General features: G+C 35.5%; 1 protein-coding gene across 7 annotated transcripts in view; it reads left to right on the plus strand.

Annotated features, from left to right (window-relative positions):
• Window positions 1-2178: 2178 nt before the first annotated feature.
• The window catches only part of ABCA1 (ATP-binding cassette A1), a 54297-nt gene continuing 41701 nt past the window's right edge, over window positions 2179-14774 (plus strand). For 6 of the 7 annotated variants that reach the window (XR_014341619.1, XR_014341620.1, XM_028258265.2 and 3 more), the window contains exons 1-14: window positions 2179-2576; window positions 3551-3630; window positions 4243-4414; window positions 4573-4655; window positions 5387-5603; window positions 6109-6338; window positions 6467-6527; window positions 6688-6774; window positions 7903-8135; window positions 8237-8351; window positions 8440-8529; window positions 8943-9130; window positions 9215-9327; window positions 14644-14750. Coding sequence is in view for 5 of the 7 variants with exons in the window: in XM_028258265.2 (XP_028114066.2) it covers window positions 2490-2576; window positions 3551-3630; window positions 4243-4414; window positions 4573-4655; window positions 5387-5603; window positions 6109-6338; window positions 6467-6527; window positions 6688-6774; window positions 7903-8135; window positions 8237-8351; window positions 8440-8529; window positions 8943-9130; window positions 9215-9327; window positions 14644-14750 (1863 nt within the window). In the remaining 2 variants the exon portion in view is untranslated. The remainder of the gene's footprint in view (window positions 2577-3550; window positions 3631-4242; window positions 4415-4572; window positions 4656-5386; window positions 5604-6108; window positions 6339-6466; window positions 6528-6687; window positions 6775-7902; window positions 8136-8236; window positions 8352-8439; window positions 8530-8942; window positions 9131-9214; window positions 9328-14643; window positions 14751-14774) is intronic. The other variant, XM_082890848.1, reaches the window with a different exon arrangement.

The raw sequence follows: 14774 nt of genomic DNA on the forward strand, positions 1-14774 counted from the left end.
TATTTTTATTTGCTATAGGCAAGGGTGAGTCCTAGTGTTGTGGTCTATGCTCAACTTTCAAAGTTTGATGGGGTTTTGGAAAGGTTCCATGCCTTACATTGCTTGGAAATGTTTGGGGTGGCAAAATGGTTCTTCTACTGGTATGTATTAATGTGTCTCATGAAATTTCATATTGAATGTTCTGAGCTATGATATTATTGCAGAAAATGTGCCGGTGGAAGCATATGGAAGGCAAAGAAATTTGAAATTTCTGTAGAGAGTCCATGAAAGGCCAAGGAGGCCAGAGAAATTTAAAATTTCTCTGGAGAGGTAATTTTGTGGGAAGGCGGGCGAAGTCAGAGAAATTTTAAATTTCTCTAGAATGTTGAGTCTAGAAGGGCAGAGAAATTTACAGTGGAAACTTTAGGAAAGGTCAGAGAAATTGAAAATTTCTCTGGAAAGTCCAGAGAAATTATTCCCAGAATTTCTCTGGACCAATTTTCTCTGTGACGTAAATTTTTTCTGAATCAACTTGAGGGACCTTAGACATTATTAAAATACTGAATGCCCTTTATGTTATAAAATCTTAATACTAGGGACCTTATGTCATATTTTTTAATTTTCAAGTCCTTACAGCCTACAAGATTTAAAAAAAAAAAACAAGTAGTCGATTTTTTCTTCAAACATTGTTTTTTAATAAAAATTTTAAGGGCCTAGTAGGATTGGAAAATGTTTTTTTTAAAGTAAATTTAAAAATTCATTAAAATCACAAAAATTCAATCTCAAAAAAAAAAAAAAAAATGTATCCATAAATCTCATATGGAGAAATATTGATTTATTTAGTATTAAAAGTTTTCTTATGAGGCAATTAGTCATTTTTATTTTTGAAAGTTATATATTTGATTTGGTGTTATTTGAGTTTAAGTGAATATTCTTTGAGATTAATTTTTTCAATTTTTTGATTATTTTTTGGATGAGAATGAAAAGGTGAGGTAGGGGGCATCAGTGGTTGAAGTATTGATTGTCGAACATGAAAATCTATTTTTTGTTAATGTGATTTTCTAGTGTTACATTAAAATGTTATATTAGAGTGCTACGTTCAGAAAAAATACCGAGTTTTTATGTGTTACATTAATTGAAATTTTACGTTTGGAAAAAAATATATTAAAGAATTTTTTTAAAATGTTAAGTTGTTACATTTGAAAAAAGTTCATTAAAAAGTTTTTCAGTGTTATATTAAAATGTTATGTTTGAAAAAATACATTAAGAAATTTTTGTGTGTTATATTGATTGAAATGTTACATTTGAGAAAAATACATAAATGATTTTTTTTGAAAATGTTATGTTGTTACGTTTGAAAAAAATATACTAAGAATTTTTTTTATATGTTACATTGGAGTATTAGTGTTACACTTGAAAAAAAACTCATTAAAGAGTTTTTATATGTTACATTAATTAGAGTATTACGTTTGAGAAAAATACAATAAAATTTTTTTAGTGTGTTATGACGGAGTGTTACATTTAGAAAAAAAATATACTAAGAATTTTTTTTAAAATATTACATTTAGTAATTTTAATATTAAGAGAAAATATAAATTTATCCCTTAACAAATAATACAAACAAATTTATATTTCGACTATTTATATAATTTACATTGGAATGAGACGTCTAAATTAATGCTCTCGAAAAAAATTTGTTGAAAAATATTTGCAAAATCAGCCGTCAAGGCAAACAAGTCAATAAAATAAAAATAAAAATAAAAGAAAAAGGGCGGAACAAATACCGTAGCGGGAACCCGACGCTATAATGATGATAATAATATTTTAGTTTAGTTTTTGGGATATATTAATTTTTTTTTTATATTTTTATATAAAAAATCAAAAAATATATTTATTTAAATTATTTCATTTAGTTATTTTAGGTTAAAATTAAAAAAAAAATATTTGAGAGCACTAAAAAGGATCACTAGAGGGAGTATGTGGCAGCGGGTCCCGCCCACTTTCTATACCTTGCTTTTATTTTTTTATTATTTTTTTTGTCATTCTCAATATATTAGTACTATTAGTGATATATTTTTTAGTGATTTAAATCATTATTGTAAAAATTAAAATAATCTGATTTTGAATAGGATTTTATTTTTTTTATTTTTATAAAATAATTATAATTTAAATATAATAATTTTTATTCTAAGACTATTGTTTTAGTCCAATTCACCCTACCCCAGGTGCCAAACGATTACTTTGGCAGTTTCATTGAATTACGAGAGAAGAGAAGAGGAACGCTGAGAGCACTTTTGGCAAAGCGATTTCATTGGTTTCACCCAAAAAAGTGACTATGCTTCCCCTTTTGCCACCTCCTCCTCCGTCATTCCACGGCTGTCTTCTTCTTCTTCACTCTCCCTTTCTCTCTCTCTACCCTAATTTCTCTCTCTAAATTACGCCCACTCACCTCTCTTCTCTGTTTCGGTGTTTCTGAGAGTCTTTAGGGTTCGATCAGAGGAAGGATCAAGATGGGAACTTCACAGCGACAGTTGAAAGTCATGCTTCGCAAGAACTGGCTCATCAAGATTCGTCATCCTTGCGTTACTTGTGCTGAGGTTCGTATTTTTACTTGATCACGATCTATATATGTATAAATATCATTTTTTTTTTGAATTTTGCTTATTTGTCGTATAATTCTATTTTCTGATCGTTGTGTGAGGATATCATGTAAACTCGGGGACTAATTTGATTGAATTGGTATTTTTATTAGAAAAAAAATTATTTTACATTTCTCGTTTTTGATAGTTGACCTGACCATCAAGGAGTGGTGTGGTGGTGTTGTTTGGTTTGTATGATGGGTTTATTGATGACTTCTTTTTATTATTGTTTTTTGAGCTGTGAGTGAGAAGCCATTCTGAGTGCAGAGTTCTTTTGGTGAAGCTTTTTAATTCATTTTTCAATAAGGCACATGACATGGGCAAGCTTGAAATGTGGAAATTAAATTAAATATTAAGAATTACCCATTCAATTGTGAAATAACCCATGTTACCGTGAAGTTGAATGGCCTCTCTTTTGAGATGCTTTGCTACCAAATTGGTTTATTTGGTGCTGTTGCATTGTATATTCTCTGTATTGAATGCTAACAGTGCATTATATGTTGGCAGAAGGCATGTGATATCAACAAACTTGATATATGGAAATTAAATACATAAAAAAAAAAAAAAAATTTACAAATTACCCATCAATCATGAATAACCCATTTTACCATGAAGTTGAATGACCTTTTTTTTGAGATGCTCTGCTACCAAATTGGCCTATTTGGTGCTGTTGCATTGGATACTCTCTGTATAGAATGCTAACAGTGCATTTTATGTTGGCAGAAGGCACGTGACATCGACAAGCTTGAAATATGGAAGTTAAATGTGAAATAAATATTATGAATTACCCATGTAATCATGAAATTACTCATGTTACAATGAAGTTGAATTACCTCTTTTTTGAGATGCTCTGCTACCAAATTGGTGTATTTGGTGCTGTTGCATTGGATATTCTCTGTATAGAATGCTAACAGTGCATTTTATGTTGGCAGATTTTGCTTCCTACTGTTGTGATGTTGATGCTAATAGCTGTAAGGACTCAAGTTGATACACGAATCCATCCAGCCCAACCGTACGCCTTCTTTGACCTTAATGAAGTGTTTACACTATTTATAATTTTTCTTCAACTTCTTAGGCAATAGGTTTCTATGAAGATGGAGGGAAGGAAAGAAAATGAATTTGTTAAGCAATAGGTTGCCTTTGGCTTGGCTGAGTGGAGGGTTTAATTGAAAAATATGCAAAAATAAACTTTTTATTTTATATTTTTTCTAGCATTTCCTATGCAACCAAATTAAGGTTTGGAGGTGATGGAAAAGGCAAATTGAGGACTGGGGTGAAGGAAAAGGAAAAAAAAGAGAGTAATGTGATATCAGCAATCAGTTACTACTAAAGGTTACACTGTTGTGGTGAGATTTAACTTGTTTACTAAAACATGCCTGTCACATGTAGCCACATTTTTGAATGTGAATGTGTTATTTCTACAAAAGACGTGCCACGAAGAACTTGGCCACTATGAACTTAAGACCTTCATGGTCTGATGCTGTTTGAAAGTTAGTTACTCTGAAAGTTTAAGGTGTTGGGGAACAGTTTAACTTTATTTAATTTAAAATGTAGATTTGCTTCTTTCATGGATACGTGGGAAGTGACTAAACTGGTTTTATTAAAATATTAAATTTGTGCACAGATACATTCGAAAAGAGATGTTTGTTGAAGTGGGAAAAGGTGATATATCCCCTACTTTCAATCAAGTTTTGGAATCATTGTTGGCTGAGGGCGAGTATTTAGCTTTTGCACCGGATACAAATGAAACAAGCATGATGATCAATATATTGTCAATAAAATTCCCTCTACTGAAGGTTCGCACTTTATTTCTGTCTTTCATTTTCTTAAAATAATTTAGTGTGTTATTTAGTAAGACTTGTGTGTGAATGATCTCTACGATGTATATACTTTCTGATCAAAAGAAACTGTTTGTTTTTTTCCACTGTGATCACTCTAGTTTTCATTTTTGCAGCTGGTTAGTAGAGTTTACAAAGATGAATTAGAGTTTGAAACCTATATACGCTCAGACCTTTATGGTGTCTGCAATGAAGTCGAGTGAGACATTTCCTTCTCATTAATTTTTATTATAGCATTCTTTTTTTGGTATTGTGTTAAAAATATGATGTGCATAAACTTGACATGGAGCGATTGTGAGGAAATCATGTTTTCAATAGAGATGATGGTTTCATCATTTTAATTGCTTTTTAAATGCTGGTTTGAAATTCTTGACTCTTACTAGGCTTCCAACATGTAACTTAAGACAAGCAATGAATGCTAGAGGTTGTGACTAGGCGCAATGGCAAGTGCTATCCACCCCAATTTTTTGTGGTGCGGTTTATAGTTTTGGGAATCAGCCTTTCCACAAAAAAGTGAGGGGAAGGCTGCCTACTGATTACCTTTTCTAGACCCTGCTGTAAGCGGAAGTCTTGTGCACTGAGTATTACCTTTTATAAATTGCATGCTTGATTTTCGTATGGTTCGGAATGCTGTGTGATTACTATGTACAGCATGCAATTATTGTCTCTACAATATGCTTGTCATGTATGTTTTTATCTGTTTGAGCAACAAATTTTAAAATTATGCATGCCTGCATTTTGTATCTTCCCATAACCATAGAACTCACATCATTATTTCTGGGTCATTAGCATAGAAAGATGTTAAATTCTTTTTTCCTATTCCCTGATTGCTCTATTTGTATCTTCTGAATGCTTATCAGTGAACTCACATTATTGATTCTGCACCATCAGCACATAAGGATGTTAAAGTTTCTTTTTCTTGATGTATAGGAACTGTCCAAACCCCAAAATTAAAGGAGCAATCATTTTTCATGATCAAGGTCCCGAATTATTTGATTATAGCATCCGCCTCAACCACACATGGGCTTTCTCTGGATTTCCTGATGTTAAATCTATCATGGACATAGATGGTCCTTACCTCAATGACCTGGAATTGGGTGTTGATACTATATCAATTATGCAGTACGGCTTCAGTGGATTTTTGACCGTATGATCTCAATTTTCTCTTTTCACTATTTGCTTAAGTTTTTTTTTTTTTTTTTTTTTTTTTGGGGGGGGGGGGGGGGGGCGTTTCTTCATGAATTAATGCTTTTTAGGTTTCACATGTATTGGCTGCTGTTTGCTTTCACTTTTTAAGTAACTCAGTTATGAGATTGTCATTTCTAAAAATTGACTTTCTTGTATTACTAATCTTTATATATAATTCACAATTATTTGATGGATATTAATCACTCACAGAAACCTTTTGTTCTTGTTTGCAAGGTCGTGAAAGACTTGGCAAGCTATCAATTATAGGAAACCACTTCAAAATGGTGTTACTTTTGTACTGAATAGAAAATTATACTGCCTGGAAGCTTTGAATCTTTATCTTTGATTACTCGACTTTCACAAATTGTACCTAGGAAGTTCTTTTGTTTCTTACTTCTGTGCATATTTATTACAAGGATTTTCCTTCTGTTACTTAGAATCATTATTATTATTCCTTGTTGCAGCTTCAACAAGTTATGGATTCTTTCATAATATATGCTTCCCAGAAAACTGCAACTGTGTTAGACACTGAGGACACTGGGTCATCTTCTTGGGATTCATTTGGCACACCTTCCCTGCTTGAGATACCATGGACACAATTCAGCCCTTCAAACATAAGGCTGGCTCCCTTTCCAACCCGTGAATATACTGATGATGAGTTTCAGTCCATCATTAAGAAAGTCATGGGAGTGCTGTAAGTATCTTGTTATATTCCTTCTGTTTTCTAGATTATATCTATCTAGAAGCCTGTCAAATATATATCCAGTGTCTCGCCTGATCAGCAGGTACCTATTTTGATTGACCTGGGATTTGAATGAGCAGGTACCTATTGGGATTTCTCTATCCAGTGTCTCGCCTGATCAGCTATTCTGTGTTTGAGAAGGTTCGGAAATGAGTATTATACATGAATAAATCATGGACTCATAATATACTTCAATAATTTTTGTAGATGATGTACTTTTTTGTGTTCAAGGTCTCAACATGGCGTAGTTGGTTGCCGAAACATCTGCACTGAACACATTTTTTGATTTTTAATCCTTCAGGAACAGAAGATAAAAGAAGGTCTCTACATGATGGGTCTAAAAGATGGGATATTCTATCTTTCTTGGTTTATCACTTATGCTTTGCAGGTATAAATTCTGCAGTTCGAATTGATTAGTACTATTGAATTCTGTTCTTTGTATGAGTCAAAGACTCTAAAATATTTGATATTTTGAATAATATATATATTTAAAAGTTTTAGGCTGTCTAATAAACCCAAATTGGTTCGTGGAGGCAAGATTATACTATTTCTATTTTGGAGTTTAATTTATTTACTTGCAAAGAAGTAATGTCCTTCTCTAATTGTAAATACTCATTACCTTTGATTGACTAGGCTAGAAGAATTCTAACATCCCAATTTACTATGTTGGTTATGTTTTTTGTTTTTTGTTGATAAATTACTATGTTGGTTATGTAATAAGTTTGTACAGTGCTTAGAGTGGGCAAATTTACAATGCGATGAACAAAGTCTCTGTTGCAGGACAGCCCTGCGAGATTTTTTTTCCTTTTGATAACTGGGTGTATGGGCCAGCTTGCGTGCACCACGACTAATCATAGGCTTTGAAGTTAACAACTAGGCAAACCTCTATGGGTTTTTATTGTGGTTTCAAGCTGAAATGTAATGGGAAATTTAGGGCTTCTACACGTGTATGGAAAAATTAAGGTTAGGGCTTAATGTAATAAGAAGGAAGATTGATTATTGGGGCTGTTCTGGGTGTGTGAACAGTATCCGTGAACAGTGTTTTGGCTGTTCAAGTGCTGAAATTGTAAGAAAGGAAGAAAGGAGGAGAAGAAGAAGATAGTTATAGAATCACTTCTAGAATCCTGTAGGCATCACACCTAGGGTTTGATTACGTCACACAATCCGTAAGAAAGTTTCAAAACTCTTGAAATTCTCTAAAATGTCAACTCTATTGAATTAGAAGCATTACATGACTTTATATAGATTTTAGGGCCTTCCTTAACCAAGGATTCCAAAATAGGAAACTACTGAATTTGACTTCCAAAACACGCCTAAGACCAACTATGAAACATAAACAAAAACCAATTAAATAACTTGACCCACAAGACGACCCATCTGAAAGTGGTTAATGTATTTTTTGCATCCCTTTGTGCATGTTGTTTGCATATTGAGCATTCCTTTACATATGTTGTTTGGCATCAAAGTATTTTCATAAGGTTGTGATTTTTGTTTCATGCTTTAATTTTCTATGCAGTTTGCAATTTCTTCTGTGATCATCACCCTTTGCACAATTGGTACCCTTTTCGAGTACAGTGATAAGTCAGTGGTTTTCGTGTACTTTTTTCTATTTGGCCTCAGTGCAATAATGCTGTCATTTTTGATATCTACATTCTTCACTCGGGCTAAAACAGCAGTGGCAGTTGGTACCCTTTCTTTTCTTGGGGCCTTCTACCCTTACTACACTGTCAATGACCAGTCCAGCTCTATGTGAGTGTTTATGCCTTTTCAACTTTATGGTGAATCCATTACCCACCTTTCATCTTGTTTTCTGAGATGCAGGCTGCCTATTCTAAATTGTATGCTTGCAGGATATTAAAGGTCATTGCTTCTTTGCTTTCACCAACAGCCTTTGCTTTAGGGACAGTTAACTTTGCTGATTATGAACGCGCTCATGTTGGACTTCGCTGGAGCAACATATGGCAGGTATGCTATGTATAGAGGGATTGTGTTTCTGTGAAACTTATTTGTAGTGTACTAGTGTTTCTAAAATTGCAAGGCACTGATTCTGCAGCCATCATCTGGAGTGAATTTTTTGGTCTGTCTCCTGATGATGTTCCTTGACACGCTTTTGTACTGTGCAATTGGTCTTTACCTTGATAAGGTATATCTTCAAAACTTTGCTCTTTGAATTGTAGAATTTCTTTCATTTTTATGCTTTTTTAGGTGCATAACAAAAAGTCTACTAAGTCTTGTGTTCATTACAGTTTATAAGTTTTGTAATTTAAATCGAATTCCTTGGTCAAATAGATGTTTGTAGAAATCTTATTGAGTTGCTAAATGGGAGCAGATGTTTTGTTTCTTCATATAGCACCTTTTGTCTGACAAAATTCTCTGGTAGTTCACATTTTTCGAGTGACTACTTATGAGCTTCTGCTTTGGCATATTAATAGGCATTTGTAGTCTCCATCTTACTGAAATGCACTTCAGATTTCATTTGTTGGCCCTTAATGTTTAGTTTTCTATTTTGGCTGTACCTTGTCCATGACATTTTTAGAAAATTGCTCACTTAACTAGGTTCTTCCTAATGAAAGTGGAGTGCGTCACCCGTGGAATTTTATATTTCAAAAGTGCTTTAGGAGAAAGAAAAGTTCCATCAAATATTCTGCTTGCAGCTCTGATGTTTCCATTGGAAAGGCCAGTTTTTCTGAATGTGTTGTGGAAGCTATAAGCTTGGAAATGAAGCAACAAGAGCTTGATGGCAGGTAGGATGTCCTAAAATTTTTGTGTCAATATCTGTACATGTATTTTTTTTTTTTTTCTCTTTACATGTATTATTGCATTTGTAGATGTATCCAGATGAGGAATCTGCGCAAGGTGTATACCACTAAGAAGGGAACGTGTTGCGCTGTTAAGTCCTTACAGCTCACCTTATATGAAAATCAGATTCTTGCACTTCTAGGTAGGTTGTTCATTTTATCCCCTCGTTGCTTGAAAAAAAAACACATTTTTTGCTGTATTTAGTATTTGCATGTGTGTGTTTGCCTTTTGTTGTTGTAATCTTGACCTAATTTCCTAGTATCTAGATATTGGAGCGTACTCTTATTGCTGGTAATTGGTAATAGCCAAGTCTTCAATCGTTTAGTTGGTCCTTTAACATTTGTGATTTCTTTGAGATATAATTAGTTATGCATAGAATCAGTTGCATGACTCCATAAGTAATTAATAATGTTTGGGATTCTCTTGACAAAAAGAACTAAGTATTGTAAAAGAAGAATCTATGTAAATATGAGTTATCTCATCTAGTAGATAATATTTTACCATATTTGTTTTACTTGCATACCAAACCATTTCAGTAACCAAACCAGACTAGGTCTTGTGTCCCACTTGAGTGGGGTAGGCTACATTAATACTTTTTCTCCATTCTACTCTGTTAAGGGCTATATCCTCAGTTAAATTAAATAAGTTCATCTGTTTTTTAATCATTGCATCCCATTTCAGTTTAGGTATTCCCCTCCCCCTAACATTTCCATTTGTGGTGATCATATCACTCTTCTCTATCCATTGCATCTATAGATCTTCATTGTACATAACCAAACTATCTTAGTCTATTATCTCTCAAATTATTCTCATTGGTGTTACTTGTACTATTTCATGCATAATATATTCATTTCTAATTCTATCTTTCCTAGTTTTACCACACATCCATCTAAGCATTCTCATCTCAACCACATTTATTTTATGAACATGTTGTTACTTAATTGCCCAACATTTTGTCTCATAAAACATTGCTTGCGTTATAGTTGTTCTATAAATTTTTCCTTTCAATTTTGTTGGTATTGGTCGATCACATAATATGTCGGATGCACTCCTCCACTTGAGCCAACCTACTTTAATTTTATGGATTACATAATCAGTAGAAACACAAATTTTATATGTTATTTTTTATTATTTTGGTTGAATTTGAAAATTCTTGAAGATATTCATTTGCTATTATGTCTGAGTTGCTATTGTTTCCAACTCAAAACACTTTGTTGTAAGTCAATTTGTGTAAGAAATAATGTATAGAGAAAGAGAGAGAATAAATTGTATGTATTATTATTGATTGATATTTTGATTTCTATTACAATGATTCATGATTCCTATATATAGAAGAGGGTGAGTGTGTAGTAGGTAAGGAGTAGGTGAAGTGGAGGTGGTAGTGGTGTAGTGGGTTAGGTTTAGTGGAGTAGGTGAGGTGGTAGTGGTGTAGTGGGTTAGGTTTAGTAGAGTAGGTGAGGTGGTAGTGGTGTAGTGGGTTAGGTTTAGTGGAGTAGGTTTAAGTGGGTGAAGTAGGTGGAGAGTAGGTGGATTTTAACAGCCCCCCGCAAACTCAAGGGGGATAGGAACTAACCAACTTGAGTTTGGAGAGAGTAACAAAACAAGAAAATACATAAAAATAAAAGAGGATAGGTGACACTGTATGGTCGTGTCAGACCATTGGGGAAGACACTGTATGGTGGTGTCATAACGTTGTAGAGGACACAGTATGGTGGTGTCATAACGTTGTAGATGACACTGTATGGGGGTGTCATAACGTGGTAGAGGACACTGTATGGTGGTGTCAGACCGATGTAGAAGACAGTTTATGGGGTCATGTCGGACCGTTGTAGAAGACAGTTTATGGGGTCATGTCGGACCGTTGTAGCAGACAATGTGGTGACAGTTGTTGTGACAGTTTACGGAGTCTTGCTGGACCCTTGTAGAAACTAACCGGAATCAATGTCGGGACAGTTTACAGAGTCTTGTCGGACCCTTGTAGAAGCTAACCGGAATCTATGTCGGGACAGTTTACAGAGTCTTGTTGGACCCATAAAGGAGCTAACCGGAATCAATGTCGGGACAGTTTACAGAGTCTTGTCGGACCCTTGTAGAAACTAACCGGAATCAATGTCGGGACAGTTTACAGAGTCTTGTCGGACCCCTAAAAAGTCGCACCCTCAAAAGGTGTGCCCAATCTTTCAAAAGGCGTGCCATCAAAAGGCGTGCCCAATCCATAAAAAGGCGTGCCATCAAAAGGCGTGCCCAATTCATCAAAAGGTGTGCCGGACATGATGGCGAGGCACGTGAGTGCCTTGGTTGGCGCGCCCGTTTGTCGTCTGTCGGCAAGTGGCGCGCGAGGCGCGGATCGGCCCTGGCTATTTAAACCAAGGTTGAGGCAGAGGCTGAGGCAGACAAAAAACTTCTGAAAATCCTCTGAAAAAACTTTTCGTTGTGCTGAGAGAGAGAGTCTGTAACACTCTGTTGCGAGAGATATTCTGTAACACTCTGTTGCCCAGAAAATGGCCTCGTCTTCCCGGAGTCTGCTCACTCTCTTTCCAGACCTCAATGAGTCAACAAGAGAGAAAACTGGTGCGGTGGCACTGGAACCTCAACCAAGCGCCCCGGAGTTTGCTCCGTTGAACTTTCCGATGCGGTCGGTGGAGCAAAAAATGGCAGTGCAAACGGATGTGGAGGCTAATCAGTATACTTTGAAGGCATGTGTGGAGTCCATGACGGCGGTCACAAACTTGTCGCATCGGCTGCAGAGTAGGACAAATGAGGTGCAGCAATTAAACTCCCAGCTGGCTCTGCTCCAACGCATGTATAAGGATGCGCGAGCAGAGATAAGTGTGCTAAAGGCGGAAAACAAGGAGCTGAAGCGGAAGGCCAGTTTTATGTTCCGATTTGGAGGGCCGCCATATGCTGCAGTAGAGGAGCAGGGAGTAGTGATCATGCCCAGTGGAGTGGGAAACACGGAGGCAACACCGGCAAGGGCCGCCCAAGACGGTGGTAAGAAGAAAAGACCGGCGGAATAGGCGAGAAGAAAAATCCCACTGTTCCGATTTGTGTTGGTTGTGTTTTGTTTTGTTTTGTGTTTTTTTTATTTTTATTTTATTTTATTTTTTATTTTTATTTTTATGGTGTAAAATGCTGATCGGGGTTGATCCCCGGCATGAAGAAATGACAAGTTTGTAAAATGTTGTTTTTTTTTTTTTTTTTTTTTTGTTTTTGTTTTTGTTTTGGGAGTGTTTTGTTGAAAAAATAAAAATAAAATGAAAGAAAACAAGGGAGAAAGAAAATAGATAAAAATATTTATAGATGGATTATATGAAAAAATCAGTGCGATTGTTTCAAAATAAAGTGGGGTATTTAAAAAAGAGGAAAAGTGACTTGGAAAAAATAAATAAAAATAAGTGATTTTTGAAATCAAATGGAGGAAAGAGAGGGACAAACCCATGTGATAAAGTGGAGAGAGAGTCGGTGAGTGGGGTGCAAAAGGTGAAGGAGAAATAATGGATTGAAAATGGTTTGGGTCAAAAGTGGACACTGTTAGTGGGGAACATGAGTGCATTGATTATTTGATATAATAATAATAATAATAAAAATAAAAAGTTAGAACAGTTGGAGAGAATGAGTGGAGTATGGTAAGGGTTTCATCCAAAGCCAAAATTCCTGCAGCGAATCACTTCGCAAATCCTAGTATGAGCTTTTTCTCTTTCCAGGCTTATTCATGAATTTCCTGGTGATTTCAAGAGCCTCTGGTGGCATTGTGGCAGAGAACACCCCAACCTGGATTTTGGGTGGCAGCAACTGAGAACACCCCAACCTGGATTTTGGGTGGCAGCAACTGGAAAATATCATAGATCTGATTTTTAAAAACCTCGTGACAGCATTTCATCAGCTTCATCCAAGACAAACATTTTGATGTAAACAGGGCGAAGTGATTGTCTCCGCAACATGTCAAACACACGACCAGGAGTACCAACAACAACATGAACCCCACTGGAGAGAATGCGCTGATCTTCGCGCACACTAGTCCCTCCAACACAAGCATGAACCTTCACACTTTGCTGGGCAAGTTCAAGAGTGGGTGGAAGAACCAAAGCTTGGCACTCAACCAAGCTATAATCTAGCTGCTGCAGAATTCCAGAGCAGAATGTTGCAGTGTTTCCAGTTCCAGACTGTCTCGTCATATGAGGTGAAGAATTCTTCTCCATCAGCCTCACACATGACTACAGTTGCACAAATCTTTGTTGATTTTATCAGCGGAATAGGTTGAGGTCCGGCGGGCGGCTAAGGTGAGGTTGCCGCCCGCCGGGGAAGCGAAAATATTAGGTTTTAAACCAGCTCTGATACCATGTAAGAAATAATGTATAGAGAAAGAGAGAGAATAAATTGTATGTATTATTATTGATTGATATTTTGATTTCTATTACAATGATTCATGATTCCTATATATAGAAGAGGGTGAGTGTGTAGTAGGTAAGGAGTAGGTGAAGTGGAGGTGGTAGTGGTGTAGTGGGTTAGGTTTAGTGGAGTAGGTGAGGTGGTAGTGGTGTAGTGGGTTAGGTTTAGTGGAGTAGGTGAGGTGGTAGTGGTGTAGTGGGTTAGGTTTAGTGGAGTAGGTTTAAGTGGGTGAAGTAGGTGGAGAGTAGGTGGATTTTAACAATTTGTAGCTAAAATAGTTAGTTTTCCAGCTCTGTTGTTTGTATAAGCTGACCAATGGCTATAAATAGTTGGTTAGGTCTCTCTCTAATAATTAGTTTTTCTGGATCATTTTAGAGATTGTATATTCAGAGCCAAGTTCTTGTACCCCAGATTTGGGAAATTTTTCTCTAATACATTTCAATTCTAGATTTGGTCCAAAACATTTTGTGCAAACTTGATACGAGTATAAATATTTAGTATTCCCTTGCAATCTTCTTAGAATTTTCACTTGTTTTGAGTTTAATCTTTTATCCACATTGAGTGTTGACACGAGGAAAAGAAAGTAGCAGGGTGGGGGGTGAGAGATGAATAAAGTTTGGTACTGAATTAAATTAACCACCCTAGGAGTTTTTAGTGATGAATGGCTTGCGGGTCAGGAGTTTCTATTGATGAATACTTGCAGGTGAAATTTTGTTAACTGTGTTCTTGTGCTTCTGACAACTCTCTGTCTTCCTTTGTTTGTAATCAAATTTATATACCCTACCACAATTGATTGACCTCATTTCTTTCTTCCCAGAAGAATAAATTTTGGATCTATTACTGTCCATATTGTGCAGTGCTATGCTTAATGTTTTAGAGAAATTAAGTGAGAGATTCAATAGTAGCTAGAACCTAGAACAAGGAATTTAATGGCATGTGATTTTTTTCTTCTTATTTGGTACATATCTTTAGCATGTTATGTTCTTAATTCTTTAATCTTAATATCTCTAACTATTTTACTTTGTTCCATTTTGTTGTCATGAACTGATTTTAAGTATTATTCCTGAAGGACACAATGGAGCTGGTAAAAGCACGACAATTTCTATGCTTGTTGGCCTTCTTTCTCCTACTTCAGGGGATGCTTTGGTTTTGGGGAAGAATATTTTAACTGACATGGTAACTTTATCTTTCGAGAGATTT

Source organism: Camellia sinensis, chromosome 10, assembly GCF_055761805.1.
Source record: "Camellia sinensis isolate YWXY chromosome 10, ASM5576180v1, whole genome shotgun sequence".
Taxonomy (NCBI): Eukaryota; Viridiplantae; Streptophyta; class Magnoliopsida; order Ericales; family Theaceae; genus Camellia; species Camellia sinensis.